General features: G+C 40.0%; 1 protein-coding gene across 1 annotated transcript in view; it reads right to left on the reverse strand.

The window, feature by feature from the left end:
- VWA3B (von Willebrand factor A domain containing 3B) overlaps positions 1 to 23,225 on the reverse strand; it is a gene marked incomplete at its 3' end in the record, with an annotated part of 264,070 nt that overhangs the window by 191,806 nt on the left and 49,039 nt on the right. Inside the window, exons 5-9 of the mRNA XM_082245271.1 lie at positions 16,212 to 16,381; positions 15,679 to 15,764; positions 10,117 to 10,227; positions 4,369 to 4,562; positions 3,319 to 3,473 (exon numbers count right to left, since the gene is read on the reverse strand). Coding sequence (XP_082101397.1) covers positions 3,319 to 3,473; positions 4,369 to 4,562; positions 10,117 to 10,227; positions 15,679 to 15,764; positions 16,212 to 16,381 — 716 coding nt within the window. The remainder of the gene's footprint in view (positions 1 to 3,318; positions 3,474 to 4,368; positions 4,563 to 10,116; positions 10,228 to 15,678; positions 15,765 to 16,211; positions 16,382 to 23,225) is intronic.

Below are 23,225 nucleotides of genomic sequence, written 5' to 3' on the forward strand. Positions count from 1 at the left end.
CAAAAGAAATAACTACCAAATCTGAAGACTAGTTCTACTTTAAGAAAGGAGCAGATGTAAGAGCCCTGAAATGTTGCCTATTAGTGACTAACAATTGGCTCTATCTTACACATGTGATGTGTTGGAGATACCTAATCCCTGAGTAGGACATACTGGCCATACTATAAAGTCTGTGACCAGATTTATGGTGCCCTTACACTAGACGAAAAATCGTTCGAAAATCTGTAATTTGGACAGTTCGTTTGTTTTTCGGGCCAGTTAATGGGCATAAATCGATAATCGGTTGTAACAATATTTAGCCAAAAAAAACAAAGGAAAAGCTTGGAAAATGTCTGCCCAACGAACGATAAATTGAAAGCCTAATGTGTTTCTCGTCTGAACTATTTGCACTAGGCATATGTGACAAAACAAATGAAAAACTGATAATTCATGTCCTTTGAACGATTATCGATCAAAATTCGGTCGTTACATGATGGCAAAATAGTTTGCTCTCACGGATGATTGTTCCTTATTCGAAAATGAGTTTGAATGATTTTTCGTATAGTGTATGACCAGCATTAGTCAGGAGCAAGAATACATTGCACAAATTATAATCTAAGCTATTTAGAACTTCAAATTGATGGTTTTCTTACCCTTTTTTAATAGTTTTACATCAACACCGATGCAAGAAAAACTGGATTTTTGTCTTACCGTTAAATCCTTTTCTCTGAGGTTCACTGAGGGACAGACCATGGGCTTATGCTGCTCTCTATTCAGGAGTAGGACTAGGCGGATACCTTTTTGGTTATACCCCTGAGGCAGTCCCAGAGGGTATACCATCACTTCCTGCTATAGGACTTCAGTTTGTAACAAGCAGTGTCAGAACACATAATTCCACCCAACAGAGGGTCAGGTGCTGTGTCCGTCAGTGAACCTCATTGAAAAGGCTTTTACGGTAAGACAAAAATCCAGTTTTCTCTTTTGTTCACTGACGGACACAGCTCCATGTCTTCTAGACCATTGGGATGTCCCAAAGCAGTGTCAGCATGAGGGATGGGAAAAACACAGCAATACATAGAATTCCTAACAAGGCTAAACATAGCAAACCGGGTAAAAACAGGAGCTCAACCAGGAACAACTAGCACTCACCACCAGGAAAAAATTACACCATCAAGAAGCAGAAGCCCCTGCAACCGCAGCCTGCAAAACTTTGCGGCCAAACGCCACATCAGAACATGCAAGTATATCCACCTTATATAATTTTGTCAATGTGTGTACAGACGACCATGTAGCCGCCTTGCACACCTGAACGCCTGACACCTGATGACGGAAGGCTCAGGAGGCACTGAGCGCCGTCGTAGAATGTGCCTTAACAAGAAAAGGAGAAACCAGACCCTTAATAGAATAGGTCTGCACCACCATCTGCCTGATCAACTTGGAAATGGTTGAAGTAGAAGTGGCCTGCCCCTTACGAGGTCCATCAGTAAGAACAAACAAAGAATCAGATTTCTGAATCGGCTCAGTCACCGTCAGGTACACCCGAATCGCCCTGACCACATCCAAGGAATGTAAAGCAATTTCCTTAGCATGTTTCGGTTTAGGACATAAGGATGGTAACACAATATCTTTATTTAAATGAAACCCCAAGACAAACTTAGGAAGGAACGCCTGACAGGGTCGCAACACCACTTTGTCCCTATGAATCACCAGGTAAGGCGACCGACAGGACAACGCAGCCAACTCTGACACCCTACGTGCGGAAATAATAGCGACTAAAAAGGCCACTATGACAGAGTGAGCAGAGGAAGTTCTACAGTATTTTCAAAGGGAGGCTTTTAAAGCACGGACAGTACCAAATTGAGATTCCATCAGGGATAGCACTGGAGGAGCCAGATGGCGAACTCTCTGCTCAAAAGTGTGAACCAAGGACTTCGCCGCCAACGGCCTTTGGAAAAATATAGCCAAAGTGGAAATCTGGCCCTTGATGGTGCCCAGACCCAAACGTTGATATATACCCAGTTGTAGAAAATCCAACAGGCGAGACACAGCAAAGGAACGAAGAGAAACCCCCCCGAGACTCACACCAAGTAATGTACGCTTTCCAAACTCTATGATAAACCTTCCTAGAAGTAGATTTCCTAGCTTGTAACAGCGTAGGAATCACGGACTCCGACAACCCCCTGTCATTCAGCACCTGGCTTTCAATAGCCAAGCCATTAAAGCCAGCGACTGTAAAGCAAGATGAAAGATTGGTCCCTGAGATAGAAGATCTTCCCTGAGAGGATGTTTCCAAGGTACGTCTGCTACCAACCTTACCAGGCCTGCGTACCAAGACCGCCGAGGCCAGTCTAGAGCCACCAGAATGACTGGAATCCCTTCTACCTCGATTCTGTGTAGCAGTCTCGACAGAAGTTGTATAGGAGGAAAGGCATAAATCAGTTGATATTAACCCCAAGGAGCCACCAGGGCGTCTGTGTCGTCTGCCAGAGGATCCCGAGACCTTGACATGAACCTCTGCACCTTCCTGTTGAAACAAGAGGCCAACAGGTCCACATCGGGGGACCAGCACTGAAGGCATAATTAAAGAAACACCTCCGGGTGAAGAGACCATGTCGTGGCCAACCATGTGCGGAGCTAATAGTAGAGTCGCGCTAGCAGGCTAGACTGGGAAGACCGTAAGGATCTAGGATATCCAGTGCGTTGCCCAGTCCAGCTATTGATTGCAGTTCACACAGGAACAGTTTGATTGTAATTCACACAGGAACAGGTTGATTGTAGTACACACAGGAACAAAAATAATAAAGAAAAAAGTTAAAAAATGTATTTAAAAAGGAAAAAAATGCCAGGACCGCAGATCCCAGCAGAGAGCCAGGTCCTTACTCCTGACTAGGCAGAAAAAACTGAAGTCCTATAGTATGAAGTGATGGTATACCCCCTGGGACTGCCAAAACCAAAAAGGTTTCCGCCTAGTCCTACTCCTGAATAGAGAGCAGCATAAGCCCAATGGTCTAGAAGGCATGGAGCTGTGTCTGTCAGGGAACAAAAGAGAAAACTATTCTAAACAGCATATTATAAAAACCCATTCAGTTTCTAAAAAAAGCTTATACTTTCCCTTTGTTTTAATGTGTTGCATAGTGAAGTGTAATAACAATTTCCTAATCATTAAAAACACACACTTACACACCTGCTCTATCACATGTACACACACATGCTGTCAATAGATATAATTTAAGTCTATAAATACACACCTTCTCTATCACATGTACACACACATGCTGTCAATAGATATAATTTAAGTCTATAAATTAAAAAAATAGTAATAGAGATCTGTTATATCACCTTCTTTCCATCTTGTCTAGTGCAGTTTTAATTTTTTCTTCATACCATCTGTACTTCTCCTTACTGATATGCACATGCACCACAGAACCATCTTTCCAAAGTATATGGACAAACTGGTCACAGTACTTGGCATTTATCAGTTTCATGTTGTTTTCCTGTAGATTTGAATATAGAGGATTACTTACATAGACATACGTTATGTCCTATATTATATTGTCCACTATTATTTAATTTTTTACAGTATTATTTGCCTAAACTCACCTTTAAAGTACCCATTTCTAAGTGAACAAAGGGGTTGCTATTGCTAATTTATTTCTTAAAATTCAGAATTACTGATGCTGATTCCCTGGCTTTACAGAGTCTATAAAGAAAAATTGCAGCAGCTATACAGTTTAGGCACCTATAGGTACCTGCAAATGCATGCAGCAGCTTCAAATAGCCTGCAGAATCTCAAGCCATTCTTCTGAAGTGACTAGTGGTAAGCCCTGACACCCACCTTTTTAGTGTTTCCATAATGAAAATTCTGCAATGGTAGCTTCCATTTTCCTCTCAGAAAAGGTTTCCATTAATGGATGATGGTGGACCCTTTAGTGGGTAGTTCTAGCAACTGTACTATATTAACTGGTCCTGCTCTCCATATTGTGAAGGCCTATTCCTGCTGCAGCAAGGAAGTCTTTCCTTATGACATCCCGCCAGAATACACCAATCATCGCTTGCGGCCATTGGCTGCGAGTGCTGATCTGATGCCGGTCGGCTGCTAGTTTTCCAGCAAGCCCATTCAACAGAAGCCAAACGTTAGGCCGGCTTCTTTCAGACAGGCTGCTGTATACACTGGTGGAATGTCAGGCCTTTTTCTGTTGAACCGGCTGATACTGACCGATATTCGGCCCGTGTGTACAGGCCTTTAGAAAGAACCTCTTGCGAGGGCTAAATCAGGTGAACCTGAGAATCAAGGTACATAGATTCAACTATGGAGTCACCAGTGGATATAAGGGCCAGGTGTTAATGCAGCCTACTTGAATAAATTAAAGCTAAACTATTAACACTTACTGCATCTGTTTGCACAGACTCATCCTCTGGTTTGGTCTTAATATCCACAACACCATCACTATGGCGAAAGGCACAATCTGCTAGGGCATCATAAAAGAGGAGCTTCTGTGGCTTCAAGCCAAATTTTTTTAACCATTCTTCTGAGCTTACAATGTCCTCAGCAGCCTCTTCTGTTACAGGATAGTTGTTAGTATCTATATAAAACACAAAGAAATGATAGTCTGTGAAGAAAGGTTGCAATGCATCAAAACGAAAAAATACAATATGACAATACTATACTACTTGACTGGAATAATGTAATTGTTGCTGGAAACCCAATATTATATTACAAATTCATTTCCATAAAATTCTTCCTTTAGTTGCCTAATAACCATGTGATATTTGTCCAACTTTCTAAAATTAGGTTATTTAGACATAAAAATGTATACTGAAAAGGTAAATTAATTTTCTTTCTGAAATACCAAGTTACTAGATGCTTCCTTTTTTGTATTATGGTCACTATGGCAAAGCTATAGTTTTGGAATAATGATTGAAGAAATAACAAACCCAACCTGTGTGAATCTGTAAAATGTGTACAAAGCCCTTTGGAGACTGAGTGACCTCTACAGGTTGTCCAGTGTTAGATTACAACCTGTATCATGATGATAAAATTCTAGCCATACAATGGGTGAGGCTCAGTTCATACTAGCCTGACTCCAAAGTCGCGCGACTTTCTGTGCAACTTTGGAGTCCGACTTTGATACAACATTGATGTGACTTTCTACACTCTGTGGCATTGAAGTTGCATCAAAGTCCAAGCAAAGTAGTGTAGGAACCTTTTCCAAGATTAATCAGACTTGTGTAGTATCAGTTAAGACAGCTCTCATAGGGAAACATTGAATTTCACATGTCATCCGATCTGGGGTCTCACAAAGCGGATCCTATGTTGCATCAGTGTGAACCAAGCCTAAATGTGACTTTGTAACTCTAGCAGTGATTTTATTGTGTACTCTCATTGGGGGCATTGATAACGTGAATAATCTGTGTACCCAGTAAAGAAGATTTCTGTTGGACGTGCATGCTGGAAAATCAACAGCCGACTGGCTCTTGATCAGCGCTCTCACCCAATGGCTGAGAGTGCTGACTGGAGTGTTCGGATTTCTGTACTAACATCGCATTTTTAGTACAGCGGCCCTGACCAGAGTTAATGGTGTGTATCAGGCTTTAGGCCTTATTGACGCTGGCTTTTTTTTTTTCTTCCTCTAAATGTTAGCCTATGTGTCCATGCACATTATAGGCATTTACAGGCATTTAGAGGCAGGGGCATTTAGAGGCAGAAAAAAAACACTGACAGTGCATTCAGGAGCAGCAGCATTTTTTCAGAAAAGGTGCATTTAGTGCTTGAGCGTTAATTCATTTTAATGGCCAAATTAAATTATTTTTATGTCCAAATAAATTAATTAACTGCCAGGCGCTTGACAATGCCTGAATGCATTCACAAAAATCTGGCTTTAAGCACACTTTTTTGCTGCTTTTCTATTGCCATGGAAAAGGGGTTTAGGAGAACTGGGCAAACACTCAGTGTGCATGAGGCCTTACAGTGTTTAAACCGCTTAAAAAACAAAAAACCTGTTTAGAGTTTCACACTCTGAATCAAGCAAAATGTCATTCTTTTTTATAAATGGAAAACAATTGCTGGTGGGTTAAGTGCCTGGTCATATGACCTGTCAAAGTGATGTAACTGGCCTCTCTTCCTATTACTGAGTATTTTCTGTAGCATTATGTAGCGAACATTCTGATGTAAGCAATAGACTCCTATTTATAAATGAAATGCATAATGACGGCATGGTGTGGAGCAAAGTGGAGAGAGAAGAGTGTCAAGTGGAAAGAATACCGTGATTATATGGCCATCATCCCAAATTGTGCATACAAAACAAAAACATAGAGAAAAAAAGCGGGACTTTGAAAAAGGCCAAAAGGGGTTGTCTACGAATGAAGTACAATAGGTAGTAAAAACAACATTTTATTGGTCCACAAATTAAAATTGAACATGTACATTAAAAGATAAAGTGCTCCATATCAAGTGTGATACAGAAATACCACGTAGATGACCATGGTTACAAATGGAGTGCAGTCTAGCGGTCCCCGGTATGCCGACGCGTTTCGCACTTGGGGCTTCCTCAGGGCCAAAGAGACCGAAGGCAAGACCAGCATTCCATATTAGTTAGAGGCGGGTGAAGCAATATCCCTGGGCAGGTGCTGGTGTCACTATAGTAATGTATCTCAAAGCAGTTGTATCCAGAACAATAAGAGGGAAATAAGACAATACTTCTCCACTGAGCCGGAAGGTGTCAGGTATCCTAATCACCAGTCAACTTAAGTAATAGTAATAATTATCCAGCCCTCCAATTCAGCCTTATAGCATGCCACTCAAGTGGAGGGAGGGGTGGCAAATAATAGGAATCATTAGTGTTTACTGGAAGCAATAGCCTGAAATAGGTAAAGATCCAATCCTGGTTCCCAAACACTCACAGTCATATACTATGTGCCTTTCCCTTTACAAGTGTGTCCCCTTCATATCGCCTGCTCCAATGTCAAGTGGAGAGAGAAGATAGTAATATCCACACCAGTCATAAAGACTGTGGCTTAGAGCAGGATAGCCATCACAGACAACACACAGCCACTATTAGATCATGCTACTGACAGTCAGAAGCCCCCAAAATAAAAGATTTAACAGAACGGCCCTGTTTGTCAGTGCCATCCAGCTGAATCTATCTTGCTGCTACTCCTTCACAATCTGTGCATTTTTTAGTGGTGAAATAGTGTACTATAGGGTTGATTTTCTTAAACTGAAGATTGTGCAATCTGGTGCAGCTGTGCATGGTAGCCAATCATCTTTTAACTTCAGCTTGTCCAATTATGCTTTGACAAAAAAAAAAAAAAGGAAGATGATTGGTTTCTATGCAGAGCTGCACCAGATTTTGCACTCTCCAATTTTAGTAAATCAAGCCCTATGTATTTATCTATACATTTAGTTTGTGTTTCCTAAAGCTGACCATACACTAATAGATTAATTTAGTTCAACCTGAGGGCTGCACAGATTGCTCAATACGAAAAACTTTTTTTTTTTTTAAATTCGAGTAAGAAAGGGTTATAACCCCTGTCATTTTTTTTTTGCAACCTGTATCCCGTTGGGGAGATTTACTTTCACTTCCTGTCCCATAAGCAAAACAGGAAGTGAGAGGAAATCCCCACAAATTAAGGTAATCCCCTGGTCCCCATCAGGTCACCAGAAATAAGGTCCCCATTGGAAGATTTCTTCTCTATTACTTTTCTGGGAACAACCCACAATTTGGGATTTTCTTTTACTTTTACTTTTGATGATAATGGTAAACAGACAAATTGAGAGGGGGGATCTGCCCAACAGGGCACAGACACCAATAAAAAAAACCTGACAGGTGTTCTAATTCTGCTCCACTATTTCCAAAACTAAAAAAAAATAAAAAAGTTTTGCCTTTAGTTATACAGTAAAACCTTGGATTGCGAGCATAATTCGTTCTGGAAACATGCTTGTAATCCAAAGCAGTCTTATATCAAAGCGAATTTCCCCATAAAAAATAATAGAAACTCAGATGATTCGTTCCACAAGTCCTTCAGTTTATAGTCTATATACAAAGATTATAGCAATGTGATAAATTGTGTAACCATAAAATGTCCATCCACAATATGCAGCCTTCCCAAGGGGATTAGAAGCAAAATCTAGCAGAGCTACAGAATATAAGAGAGATGAGAGTGTAGCAATATGGTTACATTTAATAAAGGTTCAACATTTAGCAACTCACATGGTTGATGATTAAAATAGGCACACCTAGGTATGCAGGCATCCGGGGTAAAGCTGTCCACAGAGACCATCTTCTGAACCACCAGCTTTCACCACTGTCAGTCTGCAATCATAACTGGGAAGAATAGCCTGCAGTAGAGTGATCTGAAAGTGAGGCTTTGAATCACTCGTGGAGTGCAGCGGGGAAGGGATAATGAAGATGGCTGTGCAGAGGGTGGTCTATGTGGACAGCTTTACCCAAGATGCCTGCATACTTAGATGTGCCTATTTTAATCATCAACCATGTGAGTTGCTAAATATTGAACCTTCATTAAATGTAACCATATTGCTACACTTTAGAGGCTCCTCTCCTTTTTTTATACATGACGCTACTTGTATATCAAGACATCGCTTGTATATCAAGTCAAAATTTATTTAAAAAATGTGCTTGTCTTGCAAAGCGCTCTCAAACCAAGTTACTCTCAAACCAAGGTTTTACTGTACTTTAAAATTGTATGACCAGCTTACGTCTGTTTGGCTAAAATCAAACTGCTAGCAACAGAGTTGTATAAAGTACTCGAAACCCATACTTGAGTAAAAGTACAAGTGCTCGATCAAAAAGTGACTTGAGTAGAAGTACTAAACTATTCAACATTTTTTGTACTTAAGTATTGCAAGTAGTTTTTTTAAAAAATTTGCTACTCAACTACTGAAAGTAAAAGTACCAGTAGTTTTGAAAAAAAAATTGCTACTCGAGTACTAAAAGTAAAAGTACAAGTACTGTGTTATGTAGTTATTAAAGAAAGAAGTCAAAAGTTTGAACATCATATTGTTTTTTATTTCAAATGCAGCTTTTATTTATACATACAGTAGCTTTTATTTTTGTATGCGCTGATAATACACATGTTTTGAGCTTCATGAAACCTGCCATCTACTGTTCTGGCAGTTGTAATTTTTATAATAGTAACGAGTAACTATGCAGCACACAAAAAAAAATATCGGAGTAGAAGTATTGAAATCATTGAAAAAATGTAGTGAAGTAAAAGTGGAAGTAGGAGAAAAAAATTCTACTCTAGGAAAGTACAGATACCGCCTTTCGGTACTTAAGTACAGTAGTGAAGTAGTTCTACTTAGTTACTATACATCTCTGGCTAGCAATACAGTGAGAAAGTTTGCCCTGTTGCTCTTGGGTCAGGTATAGGTGTATCCACACAATGACAAACTGTCTTTTTTCATCCTCACAGCCTGCAGTCCTGGCATTGTTTGTAAAGTTATGACCTCTGATCTTGTTAGTGTTACACTAATGCCATATACCAATAGAATTTGGTTTGAAAATTTCTGGAATATTCCTTTTTCTAATAGGTAATGGGGTCAAATTGACATTCGTTTTTAACAGCAGTAAAAATATCAAAGGAGCAGGATAGTAAATTTTCTCTAACATAAGAAATTCTAACCGTAAATAAGGTTTTTGTTTGGGGAAAATTCCATTGATTTCAAAGTACTCTGGAACAAAGTTTGTAAAGTCTTTGATGGCATTATCGAATGTACTGATGTGATTTTTCGTATGAACATTTATACAAAAATCTATTAGTGTATAGCAGCTTTAAGCTATCCAAGCAAATGAGATAGGAGGTGGCAGGACAAAACAAATGGACTAGGGTGGTAAGCAGTAATAGGTGTTAATTTAAATTAAATTGTGTTTCCAAAGAAAAATGTAACCCTCATATTTGATTGGAGTTCCTACATTTGCATCAGGAGGGGGCAGACCTAATCTCAACTTTGGCAAAAGCCAAGATCCCATAAAAAGGCCCAGGCCTGGGATTAAGGCAGATCCATAGGATTGATCTGAATCTTAATACAAGTACTTGCACGCACCACATCAGCACTGCCGTTATTCTAAAAAGTTTTAGGTCATATTACTGTAACTTTAAAGAACAAGTCATACTTACCTTCTTCTGAATGATACAATTTTTGTAAAATATCCTGCAATTGCTTTACCGTGTCCTTTGCTTCCTCCATCTCCTTCACAATCAACTCTTCATCTTTCTTGAGATCAAACTCTACAGAGACATTAGTTAATCTTAAATTTCAATCAAGTTAAAAAAAATATTTAGGATGAACATAGCAAAAAAACTACTACACGACAAAATCTAAAAATACTGTATATGCCAACAGATAAACTGTGGACTTAAATATACAGGCGGTCCCCGGGTTACGAACACAATAGGGACTGTAGGTTTGTTCTTAAGTCGAATTTGTTTGTAAGTCAGAACATGTGCTTTTTTAAGTGTAACTCCAGCCCAAAAAAATCATAAGGATACAGACAGCAGTACAAACCTCATTGTGGCTCTAACCCCACACCATACAGTACTGTACTAGCCAAAACTAAAAGGCTAAAAGAGACCCAGAAGGATAGTTACATTCAACATAGCTAGAAGTACAAGTACAATACAGTGGTCCTGCTCCCAATACAGAGTAATGTAATCTCACTAGTTTCCAGACAGTTCCACCAGCGTCTGCCTGTGCAGTGGGATGCTTCTGGGCAGTGTGGGGCAATCAGTACATGTAGTACATGCAGCGTGCAATGTGGCCGGCACTAAGATGGATGCTATCCAGCACAGGAGCGAGAAGAAGCCGGAAGAAGCCAGCAGTGACGTCACGCGGGCGCCGCCACCGTTCGTAAGTAGGAGTCGTTCGTCACGCCCCCGTTCGTAAGTAGGAGTCGTTCGTCACGGGGCCCCATTCGTAAGTAGGAGTCGTTCGCAACTCGGATGTTCGTAAGTCGGGGACTGCCTGTATGCTGAAAAGTACATTTTTCAGTTTACAGATTTACTGATTACAAAATGGAGCTTGTAACCAGTTAGAGATAAAGCTTTCTTCATGTTGCTTACAGCATTACAGTCCACAAATAATTGGTTGCTACAATCTCTAACTTTTATACAGGATAAGGTTAGCCATTGCTGATGGTCATGCGTGGGGTTTGCCGTCATTTCTGAGGCTAAAGCCCCGTACACACGATCAGATTATCGAACGATCTGTCGTACGTTTTTTGTGGCATGCTAGTTTGATGTGGAAAGTGAAGAGGTTATTTTCATACGAATTTTCCTGTACGACAGAATTCTACTTCAGAAGTAAAGTCATGTGTTGGATTGCTTTGTATGTGTTCTTTCGTCTCTGAGCATGCCTAGTCTTGCTCTTAAGATTTTTTCCGTCGAAATCTGTACTAATGAGACTAAAATCGGACTTTGTATTACGGACAACAAAAATTTTATAGCCTGCACATCAGGATTTTGTCAGCCGAAAAGTCGGAGTTGCCTGTCGAAAGCACCATACTAACAATCCGAAAATCGGCAGATCGGTCGTCGGACGAAATTTCCCTTCAGATTTTCTTATCGTGTGTACGGGCCTTAAGCAATCAAAGAATGGGACAAGGTGATGACCCTAGATTTTTGTGAGCAATTAATATTATAGGGGTGTCATACAGCACATGAACTTCATACAAAGATGAGTTATTCTTGGGGACTGGCCATGCAGCACTAATGGGCACACAGGCAGTAAGTAAGCTCATTATAAATTGTTCTGACACCTTTAGTAATGCAATGAAATCATAGAGCAGCACTGTTAGTACAGTCCGGCAGTAACTCCCTTTGGCCTTGTACATAGGCAAAAGACAAAGAAAAAGGACTTCCCTTCTACTTGTTGAAGAAAATGACATGCACTATACAGTTTTTTTTTATACATGCAAATTTAGTCAGCCTAATGTAAATCATGTCAAAGAGTATTGTCACTTTATAAACTTATGTAAATATATATTGACTTGGGGAAGGTCATGCATACAGTACGTATTTTAGTTTCAATATTTCTTTATTATTAAGAAGTTTTTATCATTCACAAAACATTATGCCTGGAAAAGTCATTGACAAACAATATAGACAAAAGAGGTACAGTCAAATACATAAGAAGAAAACAGAAAAACAAAAAAAAAAAAGGCTGAAAACACAGTCAAAATTCTTACACTATACATGGAAAAGTCAGCGTAATTTAATTTATATTTGGCTATACTAACAAGTAGGTAAGGCTTTGTCATACCACTCTGACCATGGCTTCCGAAGTGCAGTGGCTATAGTATATTTACCCATAGAGGAAGTAAAGAGTATTTTATAGGTGACATGTGTTTGAATCACCTTGGCCATTGGCCGTAATCTGGTACAGTCCCTTAAAAAAGTATTCATACCCTTTGAAATGTTCCACATTTTGTCATGTTACAACCAAAAACGTAAATGTATTTTATTGGGATTTTATGTGATAGACCAACACAAAGTGGCACATAATTGTCAAGTGAAGGGAAAATGATAAATGGTTTTCACATTCTTTTACAAATAAATATCTGAAAAATGTTACGTTAACAACAAAGTTTTTGAGTGATATTTAGCGTGGCTCCGCAGCTTTATTTTACCTAAAAGTGTCTCATAAGCAGAGGGAAACTGAAGTTCTCTGTGCTTCTTAATACATTGCTAAATGTGTAGGTTCAGTGTTGTTAATGACCTAGTGTGCCAAGTGCTGAAGAAAAAAACCTTCATTTCTATGGATGATACATGTCGATACATGCACTAGTTATCAAGTATTGCTGTATAAAAGCATTAAAGCATCAGAGTGGGGTTTTGAAGTGTATATTGGAAAAATTTGGTGTTAATCACCAAAAATCCTGCGCTAAAGGATAATAAATTAAAATATGTATAATAGTGATTGGTATAAAATTAATTAATTATTAGTGTATGTGAACAATAATATATATGTGGAAAAAAGTGGTTTCCAACAGTGAGCAGCAACGTAAAACGTAAAAACGTGAATGATAACTTGTAAGGGGGGTACGGCGCTCAACCAAATCACATACATAAATTAGATAAATATGCAGTATAAGTGCTAATTTAAATTAACCATACAAAGTGAAATTCCGTGCAAAAGGTGAAATAGTGCATATATATTAAACAAATAAAGTCTCTAGTGCAGAAAAGGCCAGCGAGAGATATCTTAATCTCAAGGCAGCTGGTGAGTATCCTGAAGCTTGATAGTAGAGATACACTTCACCTTCACCTTCACTCCTTCACCCAGTGAGTGCAAAAATGACTGCTTACCTGCTTTCTCTCTACATATCTTCGGTCCCAATGTTTTAAAAAACGGGAAATATACCTCATATAGAAAGGGAGAGTGACCCATTTAATCCACTATGTATATCTAAATACGGAAGGATATTTATGGATTATCATCCCATTTTGATTGGTGGAGAGAGATCACCGCTTATGTGAGCCCCTATAATCAAGGGGTCCGATATATCTGGTAAGTAGTCATTTTTGCACTCACTGGGTGAAGGAGTGAGGGTATAGGTGAAGTGTATCTCTACTATCAAGCTTCAGGATACTCACCAGCTGCCTTGAGATTAAGATTTCTCTCGCTGGCCTTTCCGAGCCGAAGTCGGAGGGGGGCAGAGCTGAGAGGCAGACCGATGACCCCTCAGTGTCAGTGGATCAGGGCACCAGGCTGGATAGGAAGGGAATCGCTGCGGAGCGGCTTCTAGAAGAACCCATCCTGGCCATTATCCTCCTGGCTCCTAGAGCCACTGAAAGCCGGCTTCTCCTCCTCTCCCTCCCGCAGGCATTCAGAGGCTGCAGAAGCCAGGAGGATAATAGAGGGGATCAGTTCTTCTATAAGCCACTCCTCCATGCCGCCCATCCTATCATGAAGTAGACAAATCTGACAGGGGAGCCGCAGGGGCCCCCTGAAGCATGGAGCTGGATCGCAATTTACTCCTGCGATCCCTATAGTTACGCCTACTGTTGTCTGTAACAGAATGCATGGCAGGTTAGGCTAAGTGGAATATGTGGTCTTCTGATTGTAACAAGGTGCTTGATGTGAAATGCTGAAGTGTGGAGTGCTAAGTGTAATGTAGTGCATAGTGCAATCTGCTGACTAAAAATGTGCATAGTACGAAGTGTCGAGCATCCTGTGGTGCAAAACACAGTGAGGGGGATTTACTAAAACTGGTGCACACAGAATCTGGTGCAGTGAAGCATAATAACCAATCATCTTCTAGGTTTTATTGTCAACTCTTAACTAAACAAGCTAAAGTAAGAAGGTTATTATGCTTAGCTGCACCAGATTATGTGTGCACCAGTTTTAGAAAAACTCCCCCTGTGTGCTTAAGCTACTGGGGTACGTTCTTAGATTTTTGATGTGTCTTTGGGGTGCATTCTGCAGTGTGCTTGGTGCATATAGGGTGCATTCTGTGGTGTGCATTTAGGCTTTTTGCTACAGTGTGTATATAGGGGGTATGCTCTGTAGCAGAGCACATGGTAGAGGTAGTCTTTAAGATAATCATTGTAAATTGTACCATCTGCTGAGTGTATTGAAGCACATGCAGTGCTGAGTGTAAAGTGGTGCATGGTGTATGCTGCATGTGTATGTGTTGGAGGTATATAGCATGAGGTATGCAGAGTGTATTGGGGTGCAGTGTGAGTTGGTTATTGGTACACTTCACTATAACAAACTTATAAAGAAATGTGCATTCCCTTACTAATTCCCTATTTAAAAACTGGTACATATTTGCTAATTGATAGAGAAAATAAATATGAAATACAGTAAAACCTTGGATTGGGAGTAACTTGGTTTCAGAGCATTTGCAAGACAAGCAAATTTTTTTTTAATAAATTTTGATTTGATAAACAAGAGATGTCTTGATATACAAGTAGCGTCACGTCACAACTGAGTATAAAAAAGAAGAGATGTGCCCCTATTTAATGAAGATACATTTAGCAACTTACATGGCTTATGATTAAAAGCTGTCCACATAGACCATCCTCTGCACCACCATCGCCATCAACGTTATCCCTTCCACACTGCGCTCCACGGGTGCTTCAAGCCTCAATTTCATATGACTCTACTCCAGAGTAGTCTTCCTGGTCACGATTGCAGACTGACAGCGGTAAAAGCCGGTGGTGAGTAGGATGGTCTATGTGGACGGCTTTACCCCGGATGCCTGCATTCTTAGATGTGACTTTTTTAATCATCAACCATGTGAGTTGCTAAATGTTGAACCTTCATTAAATGTAACCATATTGCTACACTTAGAGGCGCCTCTCTTCTCTTTTATACTCTGTGGCTCATGCTGGATTTTGCTTCTAATCCCCTTGTGGAGGTTGCCATTTGTGGGTGGACATTTTATGGTTACACAACCTATTACATTCCTATATTCTTTTTAAATGGACTATAAACTGAAGGACTTATGAATAAATGGTTGTGGAACAAATCATCTGAGTTTCCATTATTTCTTATGGGGAAATTTGCTTTAAAATAAGAGTGCTTTGGATTACAAGCATGTTTCCGGAACAAATTATGCTCGCAATTAAAGGTTTTACTGTATATTATTTCTGAGAAACATTGTTTTTACATTACATCACATTCTGTTATAGGCACACAGATAAAAAGTTTTCAAGTAAAAAAATAAGTGGCTATACCTGGGCAATCTTTATCAGTTGTTGCGTTTGATATTTCTGGATTCTTGTTATCTTGTCTTAACATTTCCTCTGAGCAAACATGGAACCTAGGAAAGAATGTAGATTTTCTTCTGATGTGTATACTCTACGTATGCCAACTTTTTAGGATCACTTGAAAAAATGTTCATAGACTTTTTGCCTGGGGTAGATATTACTCAATAGAAAGACAACTACTGTATGCTGCCAAATTTTATCAACATGCATACTATTATAGAAATAATTTAAGTGGAGCTATAGCTATCACACTTACATGTACACAACATAAATATGTTCGCATAATAACGCCATTATTATTAAATTGATTGCTGGGAGAGCAATATAAGTAAGCACAGTTTGTCTCCATTCTTAGACACTCCTTAGTTGATCCTCCCCTGTATTTGTTAGTCTATGCTCTTTTTGGACTTGCTAAGCTGCTTTTGAATTATTTTATTAACATTTTAAAATCATTGCATATTTTATTTATGCAGGGTGACAAGTTAGGTTGCAGATTTTACCTTCCAGAAGTTCGAAGACTTAACTCTCTCATCATCATCATGTGTTCCATTTTGTGAGGGTTATAGCAGACAACGTGAAGGGGACATGGACTGTTCTCAATACCAACTAGCAAACGGTGTATCTTTCCCACAGGAGCATCTCCAACACAGAAATAATACACAGAATCCACCTGCAGTTTGCCAAAAGAAATATCATTAGAGCCATTTCACTTTGACAAGAAAAGTTTTTTTTTTTAAAATAGTGATAATGCTAAGAATAAGACATCATAGCCTGACCATACAAATAGGCAGAATACTCAAGGCAGGGTAACTCCACTTTCAGGGGGGAAAGAATAGCAAACAAAAAAAAAATAATATAGCATATGCAATTGCTACACAGTCATATTGTAATTTGGTGTTATTAAAAACGTACCTTTCCTTTTCAATCTGCAGCACTGTCATTTTCAGTAAAATGTAATGCAATATGGCTACCTGGAGGAGTTCTGTATACAGATGATGTACAGTAAGCCCTCCATAAATGTTATTTCCTGCTTGTGTGATTGGCTCACTGATTTTCCCAGAAGTCTAAGATACAATTCAGATTCTGGACATCACCTGGATCAAAAATGTCATTTTTGGTGAGATACTCCCAAAGGTAAATCAGGCCTAAAGGGATGCAGACACTGCAGCTTTCCCCATTAAAATCCTGCAAGCGCAGCAGCTGATCGATAATTATAAAATCAATCCCCTAACCATTCATTTTGCACAGGGACAAACAACGAGCTATTTCTTCAGAATAACAAAAGATAGAAATATGTAACAATCTCTGCAATGTTACATAGATCATCCAGAGAGGATTTTTTTTTTGTTTTCAACAAAAGTAGAGTTACTCTTTAGGATAAAAATGTTATCTGTATAGGGTCAGATACTTTTTAAGGCTTTTAGCAGGTCCAGACTAATCTATGCATCATTCCTAACCCTGCAGTTTTCATGTTACCAGTCTCCAAGAACATATCTAGCCTAAGGCAACACTAGATACACACAATTACAAAAAGTATTGGGACGCCTGCCTTTAAACGCACATGAACTTTAATGGCATCCCAGTCTTAGTCAGGAGAGTTAAATATTGAGTTTGCCCACTCTTTGCAGTTAAAACAGCTTCAACTGTTCTGGGAAGGCTGTCCACAAGGTTTAGGAGTGTGTCCATGGGAATGTTTGACCATTCTTCCAGAAGCGCATTTGTGAGGTCAGGCACTGATGTGGACGAGAAGACTTGGCTTGTAGTCTCCGCTCTAAGTCATCCCAAAGGTGTTCTATTGGGTTGAGGTCAGCACTCTTTGCAGGCCAGTCACGTTCCTCCACCCCAAACTCGCTCATCCATGTCTTTAATGTCTTCATGGACCTTGCTTTGTGCACTGGTGCGTAGTCAAGTTGGAACAGGAAGGGACCATCCCCAAACTGTTCCCAAAAAGTTGGGAACGTGAGATTGTCCAAAATGTCTTGGTATGCCACCTTAAGAGTTCCCTTCAAATGATTTGGACCAGTGCACAAAGCAAGGTCTATAAACATATGGATGAGCGAGTTTGGAGTGAAGGAACTTGACTGGCCTGCACAGAGTCCTGACCTCAACCTGATAGAACATCTTTTAGATTAATTAGAGCGGAGACTGCAAGCCAGGCCTTCTCATCCAACATCAGTGCCTGACCTCACAAATGCGCTTCTGGAAGAATGGTCAAACATTCCCATAGACACACGCCTAAACCTTGTGGACAGCCTTCCCAAAAGAGTTGAAGCTGTTATAGCTGCAAAGGGTGGGCCAACTCAATATTGAACCCTATGGACTAAGACTGGGATGCCATTAAAGTTCATGCGTGGGTAAAGGCAGGTGTCGCTTTTAGTAACATATGTATGTATATGAGGAGCAAATAGTCATTTCAGAAAGAGCAAATTATATATAGATATGTTTATTATATCCTTATTAAATGGCAATGAGGTAAAGACCAATACTACCCAATTATATATATCGGCCCTTGGAGTAATGTAAGTGATATATAAACCTGGAGTAATAATAACAATATGTTAAAATTACATAACTTGGGGAAGTCAAATCAGACCTTGATGCTCTATTACAGAAGGAACAATTGGATCTGTCCATTCACAAAGCTAATGCTGCCCATTTCTAGAGGAAATGGAATGCCTACGCGGAACTCTTCTATACGCATCTCCCCCGTAGCCCAAATGACTCAGACAACACTCCCTTATTTGGGAGACCCCCCCCCCCCCCCCATGTATTGCTTGACTGGTTATATACTCCATGCATATGCGATTGACACATGATATGTTGAAGTGTTTTATGTCCTTAGCTTGCATATAAGGTTACTCTCCCTTATTTCTCCACTTTTGCTCACTCGGATTTCTCTTTCCCTCTTCTCTACCCCTCCCCCCCTTCTCCCTCCCCCCTCCATTACTCCCCCCTTTATGGCTCCTCTAACTCTATCACTACTCCTCAAGTGCCTTAATTGACGTATGCCCTAGTCCCCTTGTTCTGGGGGCATGTTTAACCACTTGCCGACTGCCTAACGCCGATCTACGTCGGCAGTCAGCCCCTCACAGGCAAAGTGACGTAGGGCTACGTCACTAGCTTGTGAGGGTCTAGGGAGCGAGCGCGCGCCCCGGAGGCGCGCTCCCGCTCCCGCGTGGTCACGGACCCCCCCCGCGCGTGTGACCAGCGGACCCGATGTCCGCCGGTCACTCGGCGATCGGCAGGGGAGAGGGAGAATGTCAGGCAGCTTGTGTATACAAGCCACCTGTCATTCTCCTCGCTGTAAAAACACTGATCACACGGATCTACTATGTAGATCCGTTGATCAGTGTCCTTACAGCTCAAGCCACAGCCAATCACAGTAGAAAGCACGCCCCTAGGGACACACACAGCCCCTCCCTCCCAAATAAAGTTAACCCCTTGACTACCAGTGTATTTTGACATAAATCTTTCCCTTTGTTAGTAAACGCTATAACTTTTGCGCAAACCAATCAAAATACGCTTTTTGCGATTTTTTTTTACCAAACATAGGTAGCATAAAACAAATTGGCCTAAAATGTTAAAAAATTTTGATTTTTACATTTTTTTTGGGGGGAATTTCATATAAAAAATGTGAAAAATATTGCTATTTTTGCAAAATTGACGCTCTTTTTTTGTTAATAGCGCGTGATCAAAAAATCGCACAGGTGATCAAATACCACCAAAAGAAAGCTCTGTTTGTGGGAAAAAAAGGACGCCAAATTTGTTTAGGTACAGCGTCGCACGACCGCGCAATTGTCCGTTAAAGTCACGCAGTGCCGAATCGCAAAATACCCCCTGGTCGGAATGGGGGTAAAATCTTCCAGGGCTTAAGTGGTTAACCTGACGTCCCCTATCCATAAGATGCCTTCTGCATCAAGAAAATAGCCCTCCACCCACCCAACCTCCCCTCCCACCTCCCCCCCTATGGTTTGATTTGTTCTTATTTTCGTAAATAGTGCTCCTGCAGGTAATGCACACTGTGGAACGCTTGTTATATCTAATGTTCTGAGTTCCCTGCATCTGCACGATGCTCTGAACCTTGTTGTAAAATTTTGAAATGCAAATAAAAACTTCTTTAAAAAAAAAAAAAAAATTACATAACTGCAGCAGTTAGCAATATCAGTTAGGCAGCCCAGGTGCAGCATAAAGCCTCCCATTGACAGTAGAAAATGTTTTATTGTTTTGCATACTCCTCTACGCTGTACTCAGGTTTATAACAGCACTGCTATAAATACAAGCATAGCAGCACACAGCCATTTATGTCAATGGGAGGCTGTACACTGCACCTGATCTGCCTGCGCAGAGGAAATATGCCAGAAATTACGATGAAAGGGCTCAGTCACCTTTGTGCAACAGCCCATAATCAGATTCAGCCCTGGTTCACACTGATGCAGGAAACGCAGTGATATCTGTGCGTTTCCCGCACCGCATAGCAATTGCATTGTGTTCATGTGATCTGCTGCAGGTGTCAGATAAAGGTTAACAATACCATAAAAGCAGTTAGCAAAACGCAATGCATTTGCCTGAACTGGATCGCTTGGCTATGAACACCAGCGCCCGCATGTTTTTCATGCGAATGCGGTGGGAATTAAACCATTCAAATAAATGGGCTTAAATCACATCACATAGAGTAGCATGTGATTTGCAAAAGAAACTGGTGTGATTCCTGTGCAAATCACATGAGATGTGACAGTGTGAACCGGGGGTGAAGTAGGATTTGTTAACCTCCCTGGCGGTATGATTCTGTCAGGAATTCTGTACCAAAAGCGGTACAATTCTTTTCATGGAAATTTGGTGTTATGTATTATAGGCCTACAATTCTTAGTAATTACTGACTTAAACCTGACCAAAAGAAGAGTCTAGTAGACATCCCAGATGTGATAAATTTGAAACACAAACGCGTGAATTATAATCAAATCAATAATATAATTTTATTATATAATATATAATATATATAATAAAATTATATTATTGATTAGATTATAATTCATGCGTTATATATTATATATATATGTGTGTGTGTATATATATATATATATATATATATATATATATATATATGTGTGTGTGTGTGTGTGTATATATATATATATATAACGCATGAATTATAATCGAATCAATAATAGGTGTGTGTGTATATAGGTATATATATATATACACACATATATATATATATATATACATATATACATATATATATATATATATATATGCATATATATATATAATATAAAATGTGTTGTGTTTTGTGCAACGTTTTTTTTTTTTCTTTTTAATTTCCCTCCCTAGTTCCGCTCCCATGCAGCATTGCTGCTGCAGGGAACGGAACTAGGAAGTCCTCCTACCGATAGACGAGCGGCGGAGATCTCGGCTGGCGGTCACAGCAATGAGAGCTCATCGCTGGATCGCCAGGATAAGGTAAGAGACGCTCCGCTGCGCTGTCTGCATAGCTCTGCCATTCACCCCGAGCGTGACTCGGGGATACCGATAATAGCAGAAAATTCCTACCCCGAGTCACGCTCGGGTTTACCGCTAGCGGGGTTAAACTATAACTAAAGGCAAAACTTTATTTTTAGGTTTGGATGGTTTGAGAGAGGGATTAGAACATTTGTTAATTTTTATTGCTGTCTGTGCCCCCATTAAGGAGATTTACCCTCTCTATTTGTCCTGTTTACCATTATTATTAAAAGTGAAAGTAAAGGAAAATTACAAATGTTGGGTTGTCCCCAGAAAAGTTATAGAGGGAAATCTTCCAATGGGGGATTTCCTTTATTTGCTGGGTTTCCTTTTCACTCTCTGTTGGCTATGAAACAGAAAGTAAAGGAAAATCTCTGCAATGGGACACAGATGACATAAAGAAAAAACTGACAGTGGGGTTATAACCCTCCCTTACTTATATCTAATATGAAAAAAAAAAAAGGTTTTGCCTATAGTTCTACTTTAAGTCTTAAAACTAATTTGGACTTAAGTCTTAAGTCTCAGGACTACTTTAAAGTGGTTGTAAACCCCTTTTATGAAATATATCTCTAGTGTTTACTTATCTCTCTCTAAAACTCTAGGTGCCGTGTATTTCTGCTGCTCCGTTCCTCTGTTATCAGCATACTAACTTCGGAGAAACTCTCCAACACACAAAATAAAATCAGCTGGAAATTTGAGTCGGGGAACGAACTTAAAGGTAAGATTAGCAGAGAGCTTGTCTATTCAGACTGCAGCTCTGCAAAATTCTTTGTTTCTCTGCCTTTGTGGGGGGGGGGTGCCTTTCCTCCAATCAGCTCACACACAGTTCATGCCCAGACTCCACACCCACTGCTGAATAAGGAAGAAAGATTTGTAACAGAATGTGCACTTTCTAAAGAGTGTAGAAAGGGAAAGAACGCAGATATTAATGTAAAACGTATGAAGGGAGATTTGTTTCATCTCTATGTATCATCTGAGGCTGTTCACTTCACTGGGTATAGGAGAGGGATTACAACCACTTTAAGTCTAAGACCCAACAGTTTGTTAAAAAAAAAAAAAAAATGAAGGAAACTATTCCAGGTCCTCACTGAGGAATCATCTCTACCTCCCATTTCAAACCCCATCAACATTTCTTGGTCAGTGTTAGATATTCATTGAGCTTGATATGAACTAAAAATATGCCTCCCGGAAGAGCAAGTTGCGAATAGATTTGCAATAAGGCATATAATGATTGCAAATCCAACTATCTAACAAAAGGACTGGATGAATAACCCAACCCTCAGTTGGGTCACAGTGAATTGCATCCTTGACTTATCAATAAATAATTCCTGCACTAGAGTTCATTCCTGTTGGCATATTGACTAGTAGGACCACTGGAGGTATTTACTGTCCACAACTGTTAAGCATTGCATAATACTTTCTGAGGCAGAACCATTAGGGTCATCCTGTGTAATCATTTGGTCAAAACCTCCCTTAAATCTTTGCCTGGGACAGGAATTAGGAACTTTTCTCTCCTCCAGTGTAAGACTTCTTTAACGATGGATCAAGGATGTGATTTAATGGGACTGAAGGGTGTGTCCCAAGGTTGGACAATGAGTGTAAAGGATTTAGAGACAGAATGAATGTGTGTCTAGCCTAATGAAGACCCCCTGTCCCCTCTTCTGTAAAAGTAAACTAAGGCCAGCCATACACAGAGCAAATTTATTTCTTGCATCCACAGGTTGCAGACAGTGTTGATGCGAGAATCCCTCTTGCTGAGCCATCTGTCTTTTTGCGGTGAGGGAAGACAGTGATTATTGCTAGCGACTATAGTAGGTTGGTTATACCCAAGTTGATCGATCAATCAACCTGGTATATTAAGCCTGCCCATACATGGTTGGAATCTCAGTAAGTTCAGCAGGAACCGGACGAGATTTGAGCCATGTATTGCCTGCCTAACCATTTAAGGTGAACTTGCAAACACATGAAAAATCCAGCTCTAAACATTTGAATATTCATATTTTTGTCTTTCATGC

The sequence above is a fragment of the Pelophylax lessonae genome (genome assembly GCF_965119305.1).
Source record: "Pelophylax lessonae genome assembly, chromosome: 2".
Classification (NCBI taxonomy): domain Eukaryota; kingdom Metazoa; phylum Chordata; class Amphibia; order Anura; family Ranidae; genus Pelophylax; species Pelophylax lessonae.